Below are 26123 nucleotides of genomic sequence, written 5' to 3'. Positions count from 1 at the left end.
TGAGAACGTACAGGCAATTCCGGGAACTTTTAAACAACATGGATCGGTTCTTTTCTTAAAGCCTAGTTACTAAGAATGTACAACCACCATACCCAATTCCCAGAACACACTGGGGATTTGTTAGAGGAAGAAACTCCCACACCGATGGCCACAGACTCTAAAGCCATCAGGGCCCACAGAGACGCCTAGAGCAGTGATTCCAACCAGGGAGGAGCCTGGACCCTGCCCTGGACCTACTGCAGTGGGATCCCCACAGGTAGACCCTAGGGCTGCTGAATTGATGCAGTTTCCCCAGATGAGACTGTGTATCCCTAGGTAGGAAACACTGCTGTCCTTCGCCTCCCCCACTTGATGTAACAGGAGATGAAGGGCCAGAGAAGTTACGTGTCCTCTCCAGGTGGCACTGCCTGCCAGCGGCAGCTCAGCATCAGAGGGCAGGTTTCCCATCTCTCCGTCCTCTTTTTCCACCCCCAACGAGGCCCCACCACCTGCCCACCCCGACTCAAAGGAGAACTCAGCCTAGCTCTGAGCTAACCTAAGTGGAAACAAAGGAGGAGAGACACAGACAGAACCTCCACGGTCCTTTATTTGTTTTGAAAAGCACCTCCGCCCTTCGTCTCTCAGTCGAGTCCTGGCCTAGTGACGACGAAGGCTGCTCTCTCTGGCCTCTTTCGTTAAGACAGGGAACCACATCAACACTTCCCATCGGATCTCTGCCTCCAGGTACCGTGCAGGGGCAGACCCAGCCAGGACTGGAACTTAACGGCCTTGAGAACACGGGGATCTGTCTCTGAGTTGCTCTTGGCTTGCAGTCTCTTCCTGCATCCTCCCTGACAGCCGTTCCTGTCCTGGCGGGGGGCGCTCTGCCTTCGCCTCCCCATTCAGGGCTTCTGCAGTAGTTCGGGGCTGCCTGCAGCCTGGTTTCCAGTCCGATTCTCATCCGGGGAAGCACCACCCCACGGCCCCCGCCGGTTCCGACACGGATCTTCAAGAGCTCACCAGGTCCCAGTGCTGGCTCATAAGTGAGGACTCACACGGATTGACAACGATCTCCCTGCCGTTCTCAGTGCCATCGCCAAACATGTCTGTGTCTAGGCAGAGGTGGGATGCCACATGCTCGATGCGGGAACCAGTCTTGGTCCATTGCTGGGAAGATGGAGAGGGGAGAGGATGAACCAGAATTCTCTGGCTAAGGTCCTGGGTCCTAGCAATAGTATTGGGAGTTCCAGCGTAATCAGAAATGTTGACACCACATGGCTAGGGTCATCCAGAGACTTGACTTCATGGTCTCATGGAGGAAGAAAACTGCAACTAATTGCCTTGCCAGGTATTGTTGTTGGTTTTCTTTTTTTTTTTATCGGATTAAAAAAAGTAAAAGCGAAATCAATATGTTTGCTAGGAAAACTCATTAGAAGGCAATAACTTTCCAAGCCATAGGCCAGAAAATGTGAAGCGAGTTAGTCACAGGAGCAGCTAAAGAAATGATCCACGCTCGGTATCTGCACCATCATGAAGAAGTGGGTGAGAATGAGGAGGCGGGGATGGTGAGGCAGCAGCGGGGAGGGGCTCCTGGGCAGCACCTGAAGCCGAACCTCTGCTCCTCCAAAGTGCTTCAGCACACGAGGGGCCCAAGTAGAGAGGGGGTCTCGTGCTGCTGCTTCCCAGACTTCACCTCACTGGACAAGGAGGGAGGGGATGGACACGTATTGGGGAGCTACCACTGACCAGGTATCATGGATCATCTCAGTGAACTGCTCTAAACAGCTACCCTGTGTGATGGGCATCATCAACCTCATTTCATAGAGGAGGAAACTGAAGCTCAGAGAGATCCAGTAACCTGCCAAGGGTCACACAGCCAGTGAGCCATGAAAACGGATATTTGAATCTCGGTCTCTCTAACACCAGGACCCAGTTGGCAGGAAACTGAGTGGAGCCAACACTGTGCCGCCAGAGAAACTAGGCACAAGGTACATCCAGAGTGCTGTGAACTTTGCTGGACGTCCTGCCAGAGGCCAAGGCCCCCGAAGGCAGAGGTTCGAGTCTTGTTCATCCTTGTGGCCCCGCAGGCTCTGTCCCAGTATGCTCCTGCTCTGGGATCCTAGGTGGGCGTCGGAGCAAGACAGGGCAGTACAAGATACACACGCAAGCGGAGGTATAGCGCGGTCAATAGGCTTTCACACGGCAGCGCATCGCTGCTGTGGGCACCACGGATGGTATCAGAGGCCCCTCCCTCCCTCTCCTAACCAGAGGACCTCTTCCTTATCAACCCTTCCTCCTCTGAAGCTTCTCTCTTTTCCTGCACACGAGACTTAGACCTACACCGGCGGCCACGTCCCAGGGCAGACGCGCTGAGCACTTACCTGTCTGTCATCTCCATTCTTGCAAAGGACAAGAACCACCGGGGCGCCAGGGAACAAGGTGATGACTGACAGGCACAGCTCCTCCTGGAGGATCTGCTGGGTGTATGTGAAGGCCCAGATCTGGAGGGGAAGAGGCCAGAAAGGGTCACCTCAGGATGCTTGGAAGCCACCCCTGTTGGGATACTACTGTGCCTACGTGTGACAATTAGCGCAGCTTGGTACGAAGCACTGGGCGGGGCGGGGGGGCGGTCCTAGCGGGAATCGACTATCAACAGGTGACCTGGGAAAATGCTACTCAAGAGCCAGAGGTTCTTGGGTCACACCCTCGGTGAAGTCCCCGCCCCTATCCCAAGAAGGGGACTGGCCTGGGGCATGCAGGCTGCCTCTGAGAGGCAAGGACCAATTCCGGGCTTTGGGCAGGAGACTGAAGGACACCCCGGCTGAACTGCATGGTCTCCAGTTTCTCCGTTTGGATTGGTGTCTGTTCCCCACACTTGACATTTCACATAGCTACCCGGCAGGTCACACCCCCCATCCTCCCAGCTGTCTTTAGAATGTCCCTTCTTTGAAAAGGAGTCCAAATTGGCACCCGGAGAACGTGAGAGTTGTGACAAGAGGCAGATGGAGGGGCAAAGGGAATGAGGAGGGGGTGGGAGAGGAGAAGGAAGGAAAGAAGGAAGTTGTGAGAAGTAAAATCATTCCAAGAGGGCGCATGCACGCCAGCACTCCAGGAGAACAGAGCACTTGGCCCCGGACCTCCAGCATGGGGAGCAGCTAAGGAATCGGATGGACAGCAGAGTTCTGACGGAGGCGAAGAGAACGGGGCGTTCGGTGAGGTTCATTACGAGGAAGGAGGAATGTTTCCTTCAAGCGCCAGAGACCAGAGAGCAACCAACTGCTGAAGCAGCCCGGGCCACCGCCCAGCTCTTCGATCAGGGGCGGAAATGCTGGCATAATAGTTGTCAAACGTGAACCTTCAAGAGGTTTTTCCTAGGTTGTAAAACAGGGATAACATCTGTCCTTTGTCTTATCATGGGGCAACGAAGACTTGTGAATCGGATGCCCCAAGGGGAGCTGCAGAGAGGACCCCTTTAAGGGCTGTACCTCTCCTCTTCCACGACACCCTTACCGTCCAGTGGACCTTCTGTCCCTGCACCAGGCCACTTGGTGTCGAGAGACGACCTAGACCAGAAAGTACTCCCTGGGGAGTGGATGGAAATAGAGACGAACAAAGACTGGCTGTGAGTTGAGAATTCCTGAAGCCTGGGGATGGGTACACGGGGGTTCTTCATACTCTTCCACTGAGTTCGATTTCTGTATCTATTCAGTTGTTTTTTTTGTTTTTAATAATAAAACGTTAGGAAATGTACTCTTCTGGCCTTGTGAACATCATCATGCTACGCAAACCATTTGCCTTCCTCCAGGGTAAGCTGCAAGGGGAAGACACCTGTATACATGGAGGTAACGTCGGAACCATGACAAGATGGCTAATAGAGGCTCACATTTCTTGAGCATCTACTATGTGCCAGGCACTGTTCTGGGAGCTTTACACATGTTAACTTAATCACAAGACTCCAATTAGGTAGGTGTTGTCATTATTCCCCTTTTACAGATGAGGAAGGTAAGGCTCAGAGAGGTTATCCTAAGTCAGGTACACAAAGTGGCCCCTACACCCACTCTCCCCAACAGCTCAATTTGAGCTACTGCTGCCACTGGGGTCATGGCTCGTTCCGGGCCCTTTGATTCAGTTTAATCTTGGGAGACCCCTCCTCCAGGTCGTAAATATTATAACGATAGATCAGCTCCTCCTTGACAGGAGATAGCTGGCAGGAGCTTCCTCCTCTCGGCCACTTCCCAGTGGCAGCCCCTGTGAGAAGGGAAACCAAGGTCACACCCCGTGTCGGGGGCCGGGGAGGGGGCAGACCAGAGAGTAGGCCCCTCCCCTGACACTGATGGGAACCGGGCAAGAGTATGAACGGAGGCCCACCCGCCGCGGATGCCACACCAGGCCAGGGGACACGCGTGGCGCTGGCTTCCAGCCTGGGCTGCCCCCCTTTACTTCCCACCCCACCTCTGTCCCCCACTGTGAACTCCCAGCCTGCATCTCCCTGCTTGGTCACTCCTCTCTAAAGGGTCCCCCTAGGGCCTGGGTGTGTGGACCTGGGACACAGTCCATCCTCTGGAACGGACCCAGGGGAGAGAGAGCCACACAAGTCCCAAAATCAGGCTCGGGTCATTAGGGTGGATTCTGGGGTCCTACACATTTGGGGAGTGTAATGTAGAAGGCGGACACAGGTCCTAGGCGTGAGCCCTGAGAATTCCTTGGCCTGTGGTGCGGGGGGAGAGCAGGGCCCAGGTACAAGGGCAGGGCTGCCAGGGGGCCATTTGCCCAGGCCCACCGTACCACTGGCCTCAATGTTAGACTTCTGCATTGCCTGGAAATGAGGATAAACACACAGTCACCGACATGGAAAGAAGATGAGGCTCATCGCTCCGTCCCACTACCCGACCACACAGCTTGCAGTGAACCATGAATTAGCATCTTAAAAATAAACCCCGTAATTATCTTACAATCACTACAATACACTAGCTTTGTGTTTTTTATGTTAAAAGCATTAATTGATTAAATATAAAAACTTAAAATATACCACAATTTCTGGTAGCCCATTTTGGCACTTTTTTTTTTTTTTTTTGGCGGTACGCGGGCCTCTCACTGTTGTGGCCTCTCCCGTTGTGGAGCACAGGCTCCGGACGCGCAGGCTCAGCGGCCATGGCTCACGGGCCCAGCCGCTCCGCGGCATGTGGGATCTTCCCGGACCGGGGCACGAACCGGCGTCCCCTGCATCGGCAGGCGGACTCTCAACCACTGCGCCACCAGGGAAGCCCTGGGCACTTCTTTTTGAATATCCTTAGGGGCTTCAAAAACCAGAAGTGCTGAGGATGGCGTGGGGTAGGGTGGGGAGTGGTGGTCCTTTTAACTCTGAGACACCCCATCCACAAACGCCTTCTGGGAAGGAATGTATATGGTACCCTGGGGGCTCTGAGGAAACCACCTCGAGACGCCCGGGGGAGAACGTGCACAGGCACAGACAGGTATTGAAGCCCTCATACTATGTGGACTTTCCATTAGCTGGTGCTATACTGGCATCGAAATAATTCAGCCTCGCAATTGCCCAGAGGGACGCAGCTCTGTGGCCACACATATGCAAGAGAAGAGAGTTAAGAGGGAAGCAGAACATGGGAGCAGGTGGGGAAGGAAGCAAGGAGAGGTTTTCCGATTCCTATTCTGCGGCCTGTCAGGCTTTGCAGAATGGTCGGTGATGAATGGATTTATTAAATGAATCTCAGAGTCAGAAATGAATTCAAGAAGGCGGCAGTGGTTGCTCAGGCTGGCCTGGCCTCGACTGGTGAGCATTGGCGGCTCCATTTCGGGGACTGGCAAAGTCACAGCCTTCAACCCAATGCACACAGACACGGCCATATCCATGGAAGCTAACCCAGAGGCCATCCTGGAGGTGGTGTGGGATGCCTCGCCCCTCTGGGACGGGCTGGTAAGGGGTCGAGGAGGAGGCAGTCCATTCCTGGCCCTCCAGCCTCTTTGCTGCTGCCCTGGAAGAGGGGAACTGATGCTGGGGAGGGGATGGTCCAGGCCGGACAGCCTGAAGGCCTTCTGTGCTTGGAGGAAGTCTCTGGAGCTGCCAGTGTGGGTGGGAGACAGGAGTGACCCGTCACTGGGGGAGGAGACTTCTCGCTAGTAAATGCTCACCTGGCCATGGCAGCTAGCCTGGGGCTTACTGTCCTGCACTGGCTGGAAGAGCAGAGAGGAAAGATTTTCTTCAGAGGAGATACCTGAAGGAATAAAGTTCTGAAGGGAGCAGGCATGATGCTAAGCTGGGGCCCAAGCCCAGGGGCTGATCTTAGAATGGTCCAGAGCCACCGCCAGTAGGCAAGGGCACTGCTTTCCAGCTGGGGTGATTTTGCCCCTAGCCACCTACCCAGGGGACAGCTGGCAGTGTCTGGAGGCATTGTTTGACTATTATGACTAGGTCGGGGCTGTTACTGACACCTAGTGGGTGTGGTCAGGGATGTTGCTAAACATTCTACAATGCACAGACAGTCCCTGCAACAAAGAATTACCTGGTACTAATGCCAACTGTGCTGAGGTTGAGAAACCCTAGCCTAGCCTTTTTTTTTTTTTAGTTTTTGTTGGATATAGTTGCTTTACAATGTTGTGTTAGTTTCTGCTGTGCAGCAAAGTGAATCAGCTATCTGTAAACACATATCCCCTCTTTTTTGGGTTTCCTTCCCATTTAGGTCACCACAGAGCACTGAGCAATAAATTCTCATTACCTAGCCTAGTCTTAAGAGCTTGGTGTCTGGAGGCGGCAGGGCCATGTCTGAACCCTGCTCTGGCGCTACTAGCATATGACCTGGGTAGCCTTGGTCACCTCCTCTAAGCCTGCTGTGAAACCCCCATCTGTGAAGTGGGGGTTATTGTGAAGCTGAAACAAGCAGATGTTCGTGGAGCACTCAGCCCACTGCCCAGCCCCTGGAGGAGAGTCTCCGTGAACCATCTTTTTCCAACACATGGGAAGGAGTGGTTGGAGAGGACAGAGAAACATTGCCATGTGGACAGACGTTAGGGGGCTGTGTTTTCCTTAAGGCAGAAGCATACATCATTTTCTGCTGGTGGTGAGTTCCCTGTTCAAAAATTCTCCCGTGTGGAGAAGAGTAAACAACGGAGAAGAAACAGTGGATGGGAGGCAGCCCTGCTGGCTGTGCTGTGGTTAGACGGCCAAAGTAACTCGGTGCCGAGGGACGCTTCTGTTCTTGATTGTTCACCTTCCGTTGTTTACGTGACCCTCACAGCCACCCTGGGAAGTAGGTACGATTGGATGGAAGGTGGACTGAGGTCAGTAGTTGCTCTGGGCAATGCCAGGGGCAGACCCTGGGGTTGACTGTGAATGCGGGACCTCCCTGGTGAGACGGGATCTGAGCCAAGCGCGTCCAAGGCCACGGGCTGGCCTCAAACCTCGTAGGCCACACTGGGCATTGCCCTCGTCCATCGAACACGCCCCTGAAGCTGCTTCAGACAAGATGCTGGGAATGAATGAGTGGGTCCAAGCGAACCTTTAGTTCAGCCGACCTCTTGATGCGCCTGTATGGCTGCGGGACCCCCAGATGCACTGACTGGCTGTGCGGGGGCCCTTCATCACCCGCAGGGACAGTCAGCCGTGCCCTGGTGGGGGCCCTCTGACCAGGGGCGGCTCTGAGACACGCTCCTCTCCTTCAACTGGGACTAGACTCACTTCGGGGATCTTTGTTTCCAGTCCATCGTGTCCTTTCCTTCCAAGTTGTAAGAATACACCCAGTACATATTGTGTTAGGCCAGGCTGTTGGACTCTGGAGTGACTGCCGGGGCTAAGACCCTGGCTCGCTTGTTTTTTAACCCCATAAACTTGGATGAGTTACTTAACCCTGCGCCTCAGTCCCCTCAGCTCTGAAATGCAGATTACAGCAGCCCCGTACTCGGAGGGTGACACATATACGTGTCCAGTGTGGTGCTGAACAGGGAGCAAGTGCTCAGTTACTCTCCGCCCGTTGGCTGTGATAGTGGAGGATGCCAACAGGAGGAGAGACGGCCCTGGAGATCCTCCTTTGGAAAACTGCCTTTGCTTCGCCTCCCAGGACAGATGCTGGAGAGGCAGTCGTGATGGGGCCATTCCCAAGGGTGTGCTGAGAAAGCCGGGGAGGAAGGGTGGTGTCAGGCAGGGAAGGTGACCGCTGGCAACCTGTCCCACTGGCAGACTCACCGAGAGGTGCCAGTGTGAGTCCGGGTTTGGGGGAAGAGCTTTGATCTTCATCTCACCCACCCAGGCTACCTAGTGGCCTGCATGCATCCCTCACAAGCCAGTAGCCTGAACTGCTGGGGATCCAGGTGGCAGGACACACTAAAAAGGTTTTCATTTATGTTTTTTCCCTTTCTTTAAATGGGGATACAGTGAGATTGGTGCATCTGTCTTCTTTCTATCTTTCACAAGTATTTTTCTAGGGAATCCAATAAAATTGAGAGGAAACTTACTACCCAGAAGGCTTCTGCGGCTTCACACATTTACAAACTGATGATGTATTTCTCTTTCTACCCAAGGCATCAGGTTGCTGCCATCTTGAATACACACGCAGGTTAGATATTTTGTTCCCAAGGTTGACAAACCAGCCAAAGAAAGGGAAGGGAGGGAGGGTGAGGGGTGGATGGGGCTGCGGTGGAGCAGGGTCGTGAGCCAGCATTGGGGCCAGAGGACAGCCATGGTTGGACGGTCTCCTTTCAACAATGAGGACAGCCACGTGCACGGGGACACGCCACCTGGAGAGTCAGTGGCCAGCTGGAAGCAGAGCTCAGGGCCCCCGAGCCCCATCCTCTGCTGCTCTTTCACCCCACGTGTTGAAGACGCCAGAATCCACCACCCAAATAACCCGAGCCTGATTTCGGGACTTGTGTGGATCTCTCTCCCCTGGGTCCGTTCCAGAGGATGGACTGTGTCCCAGGTCCACACACCCAGGCCCTAGGGGGACCCTTGAGAGGGGAGTGACCAAACAGGGAGATGCAGGCTGGGAGTTCACAGTGGGGGACAGAGGTGGGGTAGGAAGTAAAGGGGGGCAGCCCAGGCTGGAAGCCAGCGCCACGCGTGTCCTCTGGCCTGGTGTGGCGTCCGCGGCGGGTGGGCCTCCGTTCATACTCTTGCCCGGTTCCCATCAGTGTCAGGGGAGGGGCCTACTCTCTGGTCTGCCCCCTCCCCGGCCCCCGACACGGGGTGTGACCTTGGTTTCCCTTCTCACAGGGGCTGCCACTGGGAAGTGGCCGAGAGGAGGAAGCTCCTGCCAGCTATCTCCTGTCAAGGAGGAGCTGATCTATCGTTTTAATATTTACGACCTGGAGGAGGGGTCTCCCAAGATTAAACTGAATCAAAGGGCCCGGAACGAGCCATGACCCCAGCGGCAGCAGTAGCTCGAGCAGAGCTGTGGAGCCAGGTTTCCAAATCCTGCCTTACTTCCAAATCCTCACTTACTAGTGTGTGACCTTGGAGAATTTTCTCCAGGTCTCACGTTCATTATCTGCAAAACGAGGATAATAGTAACACTTAATCGGCTTGGCGTGGCCTCTCAGAGACAGAGAGGTAGGGGCAGGAGAGAAGGTGAACGAGGCACAGGAAGGGGTCTGAGGGCCAGATGCAACTTCTCTGGACAGGCCACGAGGCAGGACAAGCTGAGAGACGCAAGAGGGGAGAAGAGGCAAAGGAGGGTTATCACCTTAGCAGGAGGCGCTGGGAAGGAGGACGACGGGACGGGTGGTTTACGTAGGAAAGAGTAGCAGACACCGAAAGCATGAGAAACGTAGTATAAGTCAGTCCTGCAAGGGTATATACTCCACGCACACACGTGCACACGCCCAGAAACACATGCACACGCCCACACACTTGGGGGACGAGTCTAGCTGAAATTGCTGTGCGGATTTCTATCAGTGGGTTCAACGCCTTCAGAATACTTGGACAGGCAGCCCAGGCCTGCCGTTGGCCGCACGTCCCGCTAGGAGAGGGCTGTGTCTAACCCGGCGTAATCCCACCCGGCACCCCAGCATGCAGCCTGGTGCCCAGGGCACCGTGCACACTCGGCGGGTGTCATCTGTTGAAGGGAACTGAACATCGTCCTGTCTCCTGTGTTCTTCCCATATCCTGAATTCGCACTGCTGCCACACACACCCAACTGTTCTCTCCAGAGCACAGAGGAGTGACAGCTTGGCACGATTTTCTACAAAAGAACTCTTCGCTCACTTGAACCCCGTTACTCTGCTAAACCTTAGTTTCCCACAGCGACAGCTTTCTCCTCTCCCCTTTCGCACTCCGCTGGGACGTCAGCCAGAACAGGTACCACTCTCCTCTAGTCAAATAAAGGCCTGGCAGCTTCCCCCTGGGCCAGGCTATTGGGTGGCTCCTCCCTGAGCCCCAGAGATCCTATGGCTCCCCCGCCACCTTCCTTATGCAGCCAAAGACATGAAGTACCAGAAAAACCCCTACTTTGCTGGAAACAGAGGCGGCAAACTTCTGTCTCAGGGAAAGGGGGATGATAACGTTTTGGCTGTTTGCGATCCCCATGAGCAGGGCCCACACGTGGATTCAGAAGACAGGGACGTGCGTTATCTACTCACACATTCTACAAAACGCCACTGACAAGTGGTATCATTCTCAGCCAGGCTGCCACACCTAGAGTGAAACCGACACCTCTGTCTCCTTCCCCTTTTCCTGTCTGACTCAGGCAGCCCCCTTCCGTGTCTTGCTGGAGCGGAGATTATTTTTGGAAAAGATCTCAGCAGGCTGGAGGCTGGTGGTGCGATGCCTCAAATGCCAGGCTGAGAGTGTGGGTTTCTGTGGCAGACAATGGGGAGCCATCGAAGGCTGCATGGGGATGGGGGACAATGGTTTGGTGAGCACATGTTACTGGAGGCTGTGGCCAGCATCTAACACAGTGGTTCCCAAGCAGGGTGGTTCTGTCCCCCAGGGGCATTTGGTAAAGCCTGGAGACAGCTCTGACTGGCTGCTGCTAGACGGCCTACAGTACACAGGATGGGCCCTACCACAGAGTGACCCAGCCCCAAACGTCAAGAGTGCCGAGGCTGAGGGCCGCTGATCTGGCATGAAGAAGCGAATGTTGGGGCCATGAGCAGCTATTCTGAGGGGAGAAGGGACGGGATTTGCAGGAATGGGGGATGTGGGAGAAAGAGAAGCCATGGAAGACGGACAGGAGAGAATTAGTGGCGTGATGAGGTGGCCGGGGAGCCTGACGGGCGCTTGGAGCCATCTGTTGGCTTGAGTTTCCGAGGCGTTTGCTGTGGTTGTGGACTCACTAGATCACCCTGTGTTTGAGAGGGAGAGTCCGGCAGGGATGTCTCAGTGTAAACCCGCCATCCTGGAGCCACCTCCTGGGCTCTCACAGCCTCCTACCCCTGAGGATAAAAGTCAGTCTCCTCAGCTGGGAAAAGGGGCCATGACGCGCCTCTTCCCTCCTCTCCAGTCTTACCTTTGCTGCTCCCTCACCATTCTACCCCTCTGACCACAATCTCCCTGCAGCCTTTCAAAGGCACCCTGGCTCCCAGCCCCGGCCCTTGGTACATGCTGGATTTGCCCACCTGCCCTTTCTTCCCTTCGTGACCTGGCCTATTTCTACTCATCTCTCAGGATACAACTCATTTTCAGGTCCTCTGGGAAGACTTCCCCAATCCTTGTGTAGAAGTTGGATATCATCTCTCTGCACTTCTATAGCACCGAGGACCAAACTCTCTCCAGGACAGAGATTATATCAAAATGGCTGCTGACTTGCTTCTTTTTGCATTAGATCCCTCGAGGGGCCATGGTGGCCTGCAACCTAGCCCTTCACCTATGCATCTCCACAGTCAACAGAGTCTACACAGACGTTTGTAGAGTGAATGAATGAATAAATGAATGAATTCATGGATGGATGAAGATACAGAATTTGTGAATCAAGAAAACAGAGGAGAGAGGGAAGATGGCGGAAGAGTAAGACGCGGAGATCACCTTTCTCCCCACAGATAACATCAGAAATATAACTACATGTGGAACAACTCCTACAGAACACCTACTGAATGCTGGCAGAAGACCTCAGACTTCCCAAAAGGCAAGAAAGTCCCCAAGTACCTGGGTAGGGCAAAAGAAAACAGAATAAACAGAGACAAAAGAATAGGGACGGGACCTGCACCGGTGGGAGGGAACCGTGAAGGAGGAAAGGTTTCCACACACTAGAAGCCCCTTTGCGGGCGGAGACTGCGGGTGGAGGAGTGGGGGAGCTTCGGGGCCGCGGAGGAGAGCACAGCAACAGGGGTGCAGAGGACAAAGCGGAGAGACTCCTGCACAGAGGATCAGGGCCAACCGGCACTCACCAGCCCGAGAGGCTTGTCTGCTCACCCGCCGGGGCGGGCGGGGCTGGGAGCTGAGGCTTGGGCTTTGGTCGGAGGCAGGGACAGAACTGGGGTTGGCGGCGTGAACACAGCCTGCAGGGGGTTAGTGCGCCACAGCTGGCCGGGAGGGAGTCTGGGGAAAAGTCTGGACCTGCCTAAGAGGCAAGAGACTTTTTCTTACCTCTTTGTTTTCTGGTGCGCGAGGAGAGGGGATTAAGAGCACTGCTTAAAGGAGCTCCAGAGACGGCCGCGAGCCGCGGCTAAAAGCGCGGACCCCAGAGACGGGCATGAGACACTAAGGCTGCTGCTGCCGCCACAAAGAAGCCTGTGTGCGAGCACAGGTCACTATCCACACCCCATTTCCGCGGAGCCTGTGCAGCCCGCCACTGCCAGGGTCCCGGGATCCAGGGACAACTTCCCCGGGAGAACGCACGGTGTGCCTCAGGCTGGTGCAATGTCATGCCGGCCTCTGCCGCCGCAGGCTCGCCCCGCATCCGTACCCCTCCCTCCCCCCGGCCTGAGTGAGCCAGAGCCCCCGAATCAGCGGCTCCTTTAACCCCATCCTGTCTGAGCAAAGAACAGACGCCCTCCAGCGACCTACACGCAGAGGTGGGGCCAAATCCAAAGCTGAGCCCCTGGGAGCTGTGAGAACAAAGAAGAGAAAGAGAAATCTCTCCCAGCAGCCTCAGGAGCAGCGGATTAAAGCTCCACAATCAACTTGATGTACCCTGCATCTGTGGAACACCTGAATAGACAACCAATCATTCCAAATTGAGGAGGTGGACTTTGAGAGCAAGATTTATTATTTTTTCCCCTTTTCCTCTTTTTGTGTGTATGTGTATGCTTCTGTGTGAGATTTTGTCTGTATAGCTTTGCGTTCACCATTTGTCCTAGGGTTCTATCCATCTGTTTTTTCTTTACTTTTCAAAAAAAATTTTTTTCTTAATAATTATTTTTTATTTTAATAACTTTATTTTATTTTATCTTATTTTATTTTCTTTTATCCTGTTTCTTTCTTTCTACTTTTTCTCCCTTTTATTCTGACCCGTGTGGATGAAAGGCTCTTGGTGCTGCAGCCAGGAGTCAGTGCTGTGCCTCTGAGGTGGGAGAGCCAACTTCAGGACACTGGTCCACAAGAGACCTCCCAGCTCCACGTAATAACAAATGGCGAAAATCTCCCAGAGGTCTCCATCTCAACACCAACACCCAGCTTCACTCAACGACCAGCAAGCTACAGTGCTGGACACCCTATGCCAAACAACTAGCAACACAGGAACACATTAGCAGAGAGGCTGCCTAAAATCATAGTAAGTCCACAGACACCCCAAAACACACCACCAGATGTGGACCTGCCCACCAGAAAGACAAGATCCAGCCTCATCCTCCAGAACACAGGCACTAGTGCCCTCCACCAGGAAGCCTACACAATCCACTAAACCAACCTTAGCCTCTGGGGACAGACACCAAAAACAACAGGAACTATGAATCTGCAGCCTGCAAAAAGGAGACCCTAAACACAGTAAGATAAGCAAAATGAGAAGACAGAAAAACACACAGCAGATGAAGGAGCAAGATAAAAACCCACCAGACCAAACAAATGAAGAGGAAATAGGCAGTCTACCTGAAAAAGAATTCAGAAAATGATAGTAAAGATGATCCAACATCTTGGAAATAGAATAGAAAAAGTGCAAGAAACATTTAACAAGGACCTAGAAGAACTAAAGATGAAACAAGCAACGATGAACAACACAATGAAATTAAAAATACTTTAGAAGGGATCAACAGCAGAGTAACTGAGGCAAAAGAACGGATAAGTGAACTGGAAGATAAAATAGTGGAAATAACTACTGCAGAGCAGAATAAAGACAAAAGAATGAAAAGAACTGAGGACAGTCTCAGAGACCTCTGGGACAACATTAAATGCACCAACATCTGAATTATAGGAGTTCCAGAAGAAAAAAAGAAAGGGACTGAGAAAATATTTGAAGAGATTATAGTTGAAAACATCTCTAATATGGGAAAGGAAATAGTTAATCAAGTCCAGGAAGCACAGAGAGTCCCATACAGGATAAATCCAAGGAGAAATACGCCAAGACACATATTAATCAAACTGTCAAAAATTAAATACAAAGAAAACATATTAAAAGCAGCAAGGGAAAAACAACAAATAACACACAAGGGAATCCCCATAGGGTTAACAGCTGATCTTTCAGCAGAAACTCTGCAAGCCAGAAGGGACTGGCAGGACATATTTAAAGTGATGAAGGAGAAAAACCTGCAACCAAGATTACTCTACCCAGCAAGGATCTCATTCAGATTTGATGGAGACATTAAAACCTTTACAGAAGCAAAAGCTGACAGAGTTCAGCACTACCAAACCAGCTTTACAAAAACTGCTAAAGGAACTTCTCTAGGCAAGAAACACGAGAGAAGGAAAAGACCTACAATAACGAACCCAAAACAATTAAGAAAATGGGAATAGGAACATACATATCGATAATTACCTTAAATGTAAATGGACTAAATGCTCCCACCAAAAGACATATTGGCTGAATGGATACAAAAACAAGACCCATATATATGCTGTCTACAAGAGACCCACTTCAGACCTATAGACACATACAAACTGAAAGTGAGGGGATGGAAAAAGATATTTCATGCAAATAGAAATCAAAAGAAAGCTGGAGTAGCAATTCTCATATCAGATAAAATAGACTTGAAAATAAAGACTATTAGAAGAGACAAAGAAGGACACTACATAATGATCAAGGGATCGATCCAAGAAGAAGATATAACAATTGTAAATATTTATACACCCAACATGGGAGCACCTCAATACATAAGGCAAATACTAACAGCCATAAAAGGGGAAATATACAGCAACACATTCATAGTAGGGGACTTTAACACCCCACTTTCACAAATGGACAGATCATCCAAAATGAAAATAAATAAGGAAACACAAGCTTTAAATGATACATTAAACAAGATGGACTTAATTGATATTTATAGGACATTCCATCCAAACACAACAGAATACACATTTTTCTCTAGTGCTCATGGAACATTCTCCAGGATAGATCATGTCTTGGGTCACAAATCAAGCCTCGGTAAATTTAAGAACATTGAAACTGTATCAAGTATCTTTTCCGACCACAACGCTATGAGACTAGATATCAATTACACGAAAAGATCTGGAAAAAATACAAACACATGGAGGCTAAACAATACACTACTTAATAACGAAGTGATCACTGAAGAAATCAAAGAGGAAATAAAAAAAATACCTAGAAACAAATGACAAAGGAGACACAACTACCCAAAACCTATGGGATGCAGCAAAAGCAGTTCTAAGAGGGAGGTTTATAGCAATACAATCCTACCTTAAGAAACAGGAAACATCTCGAATAAACAACCTAACCTTGCACCTAAAGCAATTAGAGAAAGAAGAACAAAAAAAAACCCAAAGTTAGCGAAGGAAAGAAATCATAAAGATCAGATCAGAAATAAATGAAAAAAAATAAAGGAAATGATAGAAAAGATCAATAAAACTAAAAGCTGGTTCTTTGAGAAGATAAACGAAATTCATAAACCATTAGCCAGACTCATCAAGAAAAAAAGGGAGAAGACTCAAACCAATAGAATTAGAAACGAAAAAGGAGAAGTAACAACTGACACTGCAGAAATACAAAAGATCATGAGAGATTACTACAAGCAACTCTATGCCAATAAAACGGACAACCTGGAAGAAACGGACAAATTCTTAGAAATGCACAACCTGCCAAGACTGAATCAGGAAGAAATAGAAAATATGAACAGACCAATGACAAGCACTGAAATGGAAACTGTGATTAAATTCTTCCAACAAACAAAAGCCCAGGACCAGATGGCTTCACAGCTGAATTCTATCAAACATGTAGAGAAGAGCTAACACCTATCCTTCTCAAACTCTTCCAAAATATAGCAGAGGGAGAAACACTCCCAAACTCATTCTACAAGGCCACCATCACCCTGATACAAAAACCAGACAAGGATGTCACAAGAAAGAAAACTACAGGCCAATATCACTGATGAACACAGATGCAAAAATCCTCAACAAAATACTAGCAAACAGAATCCCACAGCACATTAAAAGGATCATACAACGTGATTAAGTGGGGTTTATTCCAGGAATGCAAGATTTCATCAATATACGCAAATCAATCAATGTGATACACCACATTAACAAATTGAAGGAGAAAAATCATATGGTCATCTCAATAGATGTCCAGAGAAAGCTTTCGACAAAATTCAACACCCCTTTATGATAAAAACCCTCCAGAAAGTAGGCATAGAGGGAATTTTCCTCAACATAATAAAGGCCATATATGACAAACCCACAGCCAACACCATCCTCAATGGTGAAAAACTGAAAGCATTTCCACTAAGATCAGAAACAAGACAAGGTTGCCCACTCTCACCACTCTTATTCAACATAGTTTTGGAAGTTAGCCACAGCAATCAGAGAAGAAAAGGAAATAAAAGGAATCCAAATTGGAAAAGAAGTAAAGTTGTCACTGTCTGCAGATGACATGATACTATACATAGAGAATCCTGAAGATGCTACCAGAAAACTACTAGAGCTAATCAATGAATTTGGTAAAGTAGCAGGATACAAAATTAATGCACAGAAATCTCTGGCATTCCTATACACTAATGATGAAAAATCTGAAAGTGAAATCAAGAAAACACTCCCATTTACCATTGCAACAAAACGAATAAGATATCTAGGAATAAACCTACCTAAGGAGACAAAAGACCTGTATGCAGAAAATTATAAGACACTGATGAAAGCAATTATAGATGATACAAATAGATGGAGAGATATACCATGTTCTTGGATTGGAAGAATCAACATTGTGAAAATGACTCTACTACCCAAAGCAATCTACAGATTCAATGCAATCCCTATCAAACTACCACTGGCATTTTTCACAGAACTAGAACAAAAAATTTCACAATTTGTATGGAAACTCAAAAGACCCCAAATAGCCAGAGCAAGCTTGAGAATGAAAAATGGAGCTGGAGGAATCAGGTTCCCGGACTTCAGACTATACTACAAAGCTACAGTAATCAAGACAGTATGGTAAAGGGACAAAAACAGAAATATAGATCAATGGAACAGGATAGAAAGCCCAGAGATAAACCCACACACATATGGTCACCTTATGTTTGATAAAGGAGGCAGGAATGTACAGTGGAGAAAGGACAGCCTCTTCAATAAGTGGTGCTGGGAAAACTGGACAGATACATGTAAAACTATGAGATTAGAACACTCCCTAACACCATACACAAAAATAAGCTCAAAATGGATTAAAGACCTAAATGTAAGGCCAGAAACTATCAAACTCTTAGAGGAAAACATAGGCAGAACACTCTATGACATAAATCACAGCAAGATCCTTTTTGACCCACCTCCTAGAGAAATGGAAACAAAAGCAAAAATAAACAAATGGGACCTAATGAAACTTCAAAGCTTTTTCACAGCAACGGAAACCATAAACAAGACAAAAAGACAACCCTCAGAATGGGAGAAAATATTTGCAAATGAAGCAACTGACAAAGGATTAATCTCTAAAATTTACAAGCAGCTCATGCAGCTCAATAACAAAAAAAAAAACAACCCAATCCAAAAACGGGCAGAAGACCTAAATAGACATTTCTCCAAAGAAGTTATACAGACTGCCAACAAACACATGAAAGAATGCTCAACATCATTAATCATTAGAGAAATGCAAATCAAAATTACAATGAGCTATCATCTCACACCGGTCAGAATGGCCATCATCAAAAAATCTAGAAACAATAAATACTGGAGAGGGTGTGGAGAAAAGGGAACCCTCTTGCACTGCTGGTGGGAATGTGAATTGGTACAGCCACTATGGAGAACAGCATGGAGGTTCCTTAAAAAACTACAAATAGAACTACCATATGACCCAGCAATCCCACTACTGGGCATATACCCTGAGAAAACCATAATTGAAAAGGAGTCATGTACCAAAATGTTCATTGCAGCTCTACTTACAATAACCCGGAGATGGAAACAACCTAAGTGTCCATCATCGGATGAATGGATAAAGAAGATGTGGCACATATATACAATGGAATATTACTCAGCCATAAAAAGAAACGAAATTGAGTTATTTGTAGTGGGGTGGATGGACCTAGAGTCTGTCAGAGGTGAAGTAAGTGAAGTAAGTCAGAAAGAGAAAGACAAATACCGTATGCTAACACATATATATGGAATCTAAGAAAAAAAAAGTCATGAAGAACCTAGGGATAAGACAGGAATAAAGACACAGACCTACTAGAGAATGGACTTAAGGATATGGGGAGGGGGAAGGGTAAGCTGTGACAAAGTGAGAGAGTGGCATGGATATATATACACTACCAAATGTAAAACCAATAGCTAGTGGGAAGCAGCCGCATAGCACAGGGAGATCAGCTTGGTGCTTTGTGACCGCCTGGAGGGGTGGGATAGGGAGGGTGGGAGGGAGGGAGATGCAGGAGGGAAGAGATATGGGAACATATGTATATGTATAACTGATTCACTTTGTTATAAAGCAGAAACTAACACACCATTGTAAAGCAATTATACTCCAATGAAGATGGTAAAACAAAAAAAATAAAACAAAGGAGGTTGCCAAAGCTGGAAGCATGGATAAAATCTCCAAGGAACCAGTTACAGAGAAAAGAACAGTGAACTGAGAACTTGGGTGATTACTCACCATAAGTGTATGAGAGTGGGGAGGGGAGCCAGCCAAAAAAAAAAAAAAAAAAAAACAAAAAAACAAAAGCGGGTGGAAAGAACAGGATTGCAGGACAATCGGGATCATGCAGTGTCTCCAGAGCCAGGAGGGAAGCTATAAGATGGATGTGTTTTCATGCATCCAGCAGGGCAAGTGCTACAGAGGCTGAGACAGGCTGTGAATTTGTCAGTGACTCTTTAAAAGAGTTCTTTCCTCAGAGGGGAGTACATTGACCCACAGTGTTGATGAAACAGCTAAGGAACAAGGAAACCTTTCCGAGAAGGGGCGACGATGGTCCCTCCAGACCTGGGGGAAGCAGGAGACAGCAGAGGTGGAGCCACAGGCCTGCTGAGGCAGAAAGGGGATGATCGACGGCCCTGCCCAGAGATGGGGGCGGTGGATGATGGGGAAGGCTGTACCACATCTGTCATGACTGTCTGGAAGTCAGGGTTAAATCAGCGGGGAGACTCACAGAGCAGGCATTTTACCTGGAGACAGTGTCACCCAGCAGGATGCTTTTCTGTCTGCATCTCATATTTTTGAGGTAGCTGTGCTGCCCACCCTGCCTGATCAGCCCACATTTACTGCCAGCAGCTTGGACACCAATGACAGCCTCATTAAACTCCTGCTAATTTAACGGGTAATTCCTATAGGCGCTAAGTTGCCTGGTGAGGCGTCTTTCAGAGAAAGTTTGCGCATTTGGAAACCAAGCGGAGTGAACCCAGTCCCAGAGTGAGGGGGATCGTGCTTCTCTTGCTCTGCTGTTAAGCTCCGGGTATAACTAGACACCTGATTCATGTAGAAGCAGGAAATAGAGGCCAAGTCCATTCACACGTTCAAGCATCCCCAGCCAGTTACCTTACCTGGGACTTTGCATCCTTGTCTTCAGTCTTGACACAGGGGCTTAACTTGAGGTTGGAGATCTCTTGGTCTTTCTGCTTTTGAGACTCTAGGCACTTCTGCCTCTGTCGGATGCTGCCCTTCTGGATGGAGGAGTCCTTGGGTACTCTAGAGGAAAGCCACGGGAGGGATGAGAAACCACTACTCTTTGGATTAGTAGTAACAGCAGCAGTTGGAGAGGTCGGGCAGTGTTTGGAGAATGGCAGGGGCATTTCACCCCGGCTGTGTTACAATGACTTGCACTGCTCGGGGCCTGGGGATGGGGGAGGGGCCGCTAGCAGCAAGGCAGCAGGGAACAACCCAGGAGACTGGAGCCTGGAATGGAATCAGTGAGTCCATGCCCTGAGGTCACACCCCAGAGTTCAAAGCCCAGCAGCTGAGAAATACTGCTACAGCTAACCTCAATCCCTCATGCTACTGATTAACAGAATTCTCTTTCTGGTTTCAGGGATAAGTGGAGCCAACTGGCCTTAGACCTCCATATACTTAAAAGCCCTCATCCAGATGGCCACAGGGGGTCCCTTCTCCAGACTGAGTCAGCGGAGGGTCTCCCCCTGCAGCTAGCAAAGGCTCAAACCACAGGGCGGATACCTGAGTTCCGGATAGACGTTCTCCAGGTACCACTTGAAGCTCCGGCACTGCAGGTTCTTCCTCAGGTTCAATCTGCTCTCAATACTGGGGGCGAAGGGGGAGGGCAGACACAGAGACAAAATACAGCTGTGTCAGAGATGGGTACGAGCAACATGGACCCAGGAGGTACCAGCCCTCCAGGCTGGGAGGCGTACAGCACTAACCGTGTCCATGCTCTGCACCCACGTCTCCCTGGAGGGTGCCGGAGAAAATAACCGAGAGAGATTTTGAGAGCTCCAGACGGAGCTATGGAAACACTTAGCAATATCTCACAGTGGAGCGGTCATGACACCAAAGATTTGTGCTTTACTTGGAAACAGAATTTGGGGCTGTTTTTACTTTTCATTAAAAACGAGGCTATGAGAACATTCCGCGTGTTGTTAATTCACCGCCGGGGCTCTGGGTCTACTTCCAAATCTCTCTTTGGATTCTGCTGTTGAACTGCCATCCCCCCGACGCCCTGCCTCAACCAGCCCAGCCTCAAAGAATCCTCTTCGTCAGCTGGTTCTGGGCTTTGGTCATGTATTTGTTCATCACGTATTTCCTGAGTACCTAGTACGCGCCAGGCATTGTGCCCAACGTGGGACGTGATGGTGAACTTTCGAGCAAGAGAGAGACAGGTAACGAACCGGGTGCTCACAGCCCGACGTGGATGTGGGGTGGGAGCACCTCAGAGGCGGCCCCATGCTTGTCGGGTCAGTGGTGGTCGAGTGGTGTTGTGGAAGCTGGTATCTGGAAGGAAAGTGGACGTTGTCCAGACAAACCGGAAAGTGGGTGAGGTGGGGGCCCCTGGTAGTGCCAGGGGAATAGCAGAGAGAGATTAGTGCACATGGAGAGGGAAGGGGTCTGTTGGCAGGAACAGTGGTGCAGGTTAGAATGTGTGTGTGTGAACGGATGTATGTGGGGGCATGGGAGAGGGCAGGTGGGTGGGAGGAGAGATGAAGATGCAGACCATAAAAGGTCCTGTGAAATACTGTGGAGGAGCTTGGACTTCATTTTCAGGGCAATGGGATGCCATGGATGGGTTCTAAGCAGAGAACAATGTGGCGCTGTTAGCCCTTTAAGAGGTGCAGCCTGCACCGCAGGACAAGAGCCAAGACTGCAGGTCTGGAAACCGAGATCAGAAGTGTGCCTGAAGGGGGCTGGGTGGGAGAAGTCTCATACCAATGGGGTAACATAGAGAAAGGTAAGGGGTCCCAGGGGGTCATGGGTGGGCCAGGTGGGAGTGATCGCAGGGGATAGGGGCACGGCCTCAGGTCACAGTCAGGAGAAGGGGGAGGGGAGCAGCAGACAGCGATGCAGGCAGCTCTTTCATGAAGCTTGGCTCTGAAGGAGCAAAAGACTGGGTGTAGGTGATGGGCAAAGCTGGACTGAGGGAGAGTTCTTTTTTTTTTTTTTTTGCGGTACGCGGGTCTCTCACTGTTGTGGCCTCTCCTGCTGCGGGAGCACAGGCTCCGGCCGCGCAGGCTCAGCGGCCATGGCTCACGGGCCCAGCCGCTCCACGGCATGTGGGATCTTCCCGGACCGGGGCACGAACCTGTGTCCCCTGCATGGGCAGGCGGACTCTCAACCACTGCGCCACCAGGGAAGCCCCTGAGGGAGAGTTCTTATAGTTTGTTTTCTTTCCTTCTCTTCCTTTTTTGTTTTTAAAAACTATGTAAGATACTGAATAAATTTAAATGCTAACGGGGACCATGCAATAGAGGAGAGAGATGGGTGATCAGGGAGAGTGAAAGAGGGCAAAGTCCCCTAGAACGGGGGCTCCCACACTGTCTGTGCATCAGAATCACCTGATGGTGGGGGGATGGTTCTTTTACAAATTCTACAGCCCAGGCCACAGCCCAGGGGAAATCCACTCTCTGGGGGTGGAGTAGAGGCAGCAGAGTTTTTGAAGCTCCCCAGGTGACTGCGATGTACAGACAGTTTGGCAACCATCGCCCTGAAACCTCGCTCCTTCAGCTGAGGTCCTCAGACCAGCAGCCCGGCACCACGTGGGGCTTACAGACCTGCAAACCTACCGAACCAAAATCCACACTTTAACAAGATCTCCGGGAGATCTGTGTGCACATTAAAGTGCGAGAAGCCGACAGGCAGGAGGAGATGAATCCAGGCGGTGGGACCTCGATTAATGATCATTTATGAATGAATGCAGGGGGGAAGAGGGTGTCCGGAGAACAGGAGGCACACCTTATCCTTCAAGATGAAAGAGACAGAAGGATGGTGCAGATACAGGTTCGTCTGTCTTGGGAAGTTGGTGCTATTTCATCTACAGAACAGAGGTGTCATCTTCTGTGAGTGAAAGGAGTGGGGTGGACTCAGCAGCTGGGGAGAGTGGAAAAGGTACAAATGGAGATTGAGGGAGAAGGCTGGCCAGGCAAGGTGGCAGGCTCAAGAGGTCCACCAAGGGCCTCCCTGCGCCTGATGGCCACGGAGTGGTAGCAGCACCACCTGATAGGCCCAGAACCGTTCAGCAGCCTATGAACCGGGGAGGAAACGGTACAAAGTCGGGTTCATCCAGGGTTAAGAGAACTTCACCAGGGAGGGTTGATAGATGCCCAACAGAGCGAGAGATCTGAGGACATCATCTTTTAAGCATTCTCTTTAAGCAAGAAGGTGGAACCCAAGTTGGAGAGGGGAGGGCAATGAAGAAAGGAGGGGTGGACCCACGTGGCCAAAAGACCGGAAGTTGGCTGAGGACTCAGAATAAACGCCGTGGGAGGCTCTGAGTAGGAGAAGTGGAGACAGTGTGGGTTTATGGTTTCAGAAACACAAATCACTTTAGCAGCCTCTGATTTAATCCTCCCGGGCAGTGATGGGCTCGACCTGTGGAGAGCAGGCTGCAAAAATCCCATCTGTCAACAGCCTTAGAATGACTGAGGGACATTAGATGACAAAAGCCACCGGCCGCCCCCCGCAAAAGACGAATGATAACATCAATGAAGTTGCCATTTTTCTCTACTCAAATCAACCCTGGGTTGGGGAATGCAACATCACAGAGTTTTGGAATCTGACAGGTGTGATCTGAGCCTTCTCCCCCTCCTGTAATGGTGTGATCCAGGCCAGGTACCTGAACCTGTAGAGGACTCAGTCTCCTCATCTGTAAAACAGGGGTAATTATACCCATTTCTCAGTTTGCGGAGGACTAATGGGCTATCTCATGTAATGGTATCTGGCCCTTAATTTCTCTCTCTGTCCTCTTCGACCCCCGTGAAGCTGGAGCCCGGCTCTAGAGATCGCATGGTACCATTCCTCCTAGGAAGGCAGAAGATTGAGGCTTGGGCAGCTGAGGATGAGAAGGAAGGAACTCCGACCTGGAGGGACCAGGGCTGCTTAGCCCAGCACCCCACCTTTCTATAAAAAGCTGGAAACACCAGTCCACTGCACAAGGCACAGCTCTGCCACTGAGTCGATGGCCCAGGCTGCCCGGTGGTCATCCCACAAGAGCTGTCCGAGGCCCTGCAGCCAGAACTGGGCAGGAGCAAGGAGGCGCACGAAGGGAGAAGAGCCCCAGCCTGGGCCCTGGAGGGGCCTGGGGGCTCGGGAGACCAGCTGAGCACACAGGCCTGCGAGCTGGGGCTCCTGGTGCTTTGCGCAAATAAACCAGGAGGGACACTTACTTTCCCAAGGGTCTCTCCAGGGCGAACGGCCGGGAAGCATAATAGTACTGCTTGTATTCATCCATCCACACCTCAGCTGTCCGCTTGGTGTTCCTGAGGAGACAGGGGGTGTCGGGGAGGATCAGAGAGGACCTGGGACGTGTCCAGGTAAAACATACACAAGCGGCAAGCCGGCAGCGTCACCCCCGTGGGGCCCACCGTGGCCCAGTAACATTACTCTGCCCACAGTGCTGAGCCCAGCCACCTCCACCAATCTCCAAAGGGACCTCTACCCCGAGACACAGGGTGTTAGTAGTCACCACATACTCTTTTCCCAAAAGGCACAGGCCAGAGATATTACACCAGAAACTGAGCTTCTGTCGCCCTCAAAAAAGAAAAAAGTCAGGGAGAAAAGAGCCAGGAGAATCTGGTACGTCCCTTCGGTGCCAGTACAAGAGGAGAAGGGCCGACCATCTCACCGCTGGCCGTGCGCGGGCACCTGCTCCAGAGCTCTCCCCTTCGGCCCGGGGCCCAGCTCTCCAAGGGGCCAGCCACACACGGGCTCCCACAGGCCACGTGCTCTCCAAGGGGCCAGCCACACACGGGCTCCCACAGGCCACGTGATTAGCTTGGTGCAGGTGTAAAGAATTAAGCAATCACGCCCTCTCGGTCAAACGTTTGCCAAGACTCTGAAGCTTCTAAAAAATCGGCTATTCGCTCTGAGTTTGACATCCAAGGTCACAGAAAAAGACACAGAGACCGACACGGAGGATGTCATTGCTCAGCTGTCCAGGAGGCAGGGGTACCAGGAAGAGAGGATGTGGGAAAACAATCAGAAGCCAGGAGCAGGGCTGAAGCAGCACCTGCTCCCCGAGGGCATGGACTCGGGGTCTCAGCAGAAAGGCCACGCCCCTCCAGATTTCTGCCGCTGTGTGGAACAGAGGCATTCAACAGCGGGTGTGGCACGCCCTTCCAGCCTGTGAGCCTGGAAGGAGTCATGCACACGCAGCCCAGCTCTTGGTGCTCGGAAGGCAGCTAACAGAGCCTTGCCGCCTCCCTTCACTGGCCTAACCACCGGCAAACTGGAAGCTGCCGAGGAGACACTGCCCCACATTTCCCTCCCCTCCAATGACCCGCTGGTGGCACGCAGGATGCCTGCTGGCCAGGGCCCAGTCTCAAACACGAGGAACGTTCTGGAGCCCAAGGCTCTGCCCCCTCACTCCCAGGCTGGCCCCTTTCCCCATCACAGCCCCACCGCTTTCCTGTGCCAGGCGCCCCCAGATCACCTTTCCCTGTAAAAGCCCGGAGCCCAGGCAGCCCTGCCTTTGTTCCTGTCCCTGCTGACTGGGTTCTCACTGCCCTGCCCTGCCCAGCATGGGGTCAACTTTCTCCCTGTTCAAGCCCATCACGCCGCCACACCTGTCCACACCCACAGCTGTCCATACGTGTGAGAAACCGAGGACAGGAGAACCCAGACGAGGAGAAGAACACCGCAGGGGAAGCAAAACACCAAAAGAGGCGCTTCCCCCAAATGGACCAAATGAGAGAAAAAAAGGGCAAAGTGGAAATAAATGGGGAGTGAGCTGTCAAGTGACAAGAGACAAGGGGAGACGAAGCTGGAGGACCAGAAAAAGAAAAGGAGAAAGAGGTGTAAGGAATTATTTTTTTAAAAAAGGAGAAAGGTTGAAGAAAAAAATCACGGAAAGCAGAAGGGCGTATGGAAGGAGGGAGGGAGCAGGAATAGGCAAGTGGGCACCAGTGGGTCACTGAGACCCCAGGATCTTCGTCCTGTCCCCAGGCAGGAGATGACAAGTCCCAGGAAAGGAGCCCAGGGCCGCAGGGCCTGTGCCAGCCTGGCTGCTTCTGTGCACCCTCGAGGCCC

General features: G+C 50.9%; 1 protein-coding gene across 1 annotated transcript in view; it reads right to left on the bottom strand.

The window, feature by feature from the left end:
• Nucleotides 1-583: 583 nt before the first annotated feature.
• Nucleotides 584-26123, bottom strand: part of GALNT14 (polypeptide N-acetylgalactosaminyltransferase 14) — a 125855-nt gene continuing 100315 nt past the window's right edge. The window contains exons 11-15 of the mRNA XM_060026323.1: nt 24263-24355; nt 20607-20690; nt 19979-20123; nt 2361-2480; nt 584-1146 (exon numbers count right to left, since the gene is read on the bottom strand). Coding sequence (XP_059882306.1) covers nt 988-1146; nt 2361-2480; nt 19979-20123; nt 20607-20690; nt 24263-24355 — 601 coding nt within the window. The 3' untranslated portion in view covers nt 584-987. The remainder of the gene's footprint in view (nt 1147-2360; nt 2481-19978; nt 20124-20606; nt 20691-24262; nt 24356-26123) is intronic.

Source organism: Delphinus delphis, chromosome 12, assembly GCF_949987515.2.
Source record: "Delphinus delphis chromosome 12, mDelDel1.2, whole genome shotgun sequence".
In the NCBI taxonomy this organism is placed as follows: Eukaryota; Metazoa; Chordata; class Mammalia; order Artiodactyla; family Delphinidae; genus Delphinus; species Delphinus delphis.
The sequence above is the reverse complement of the archived record's forward strand: the minus strand, read 5'-3'. Positions and strand labels throughout refer to the sequence as shown.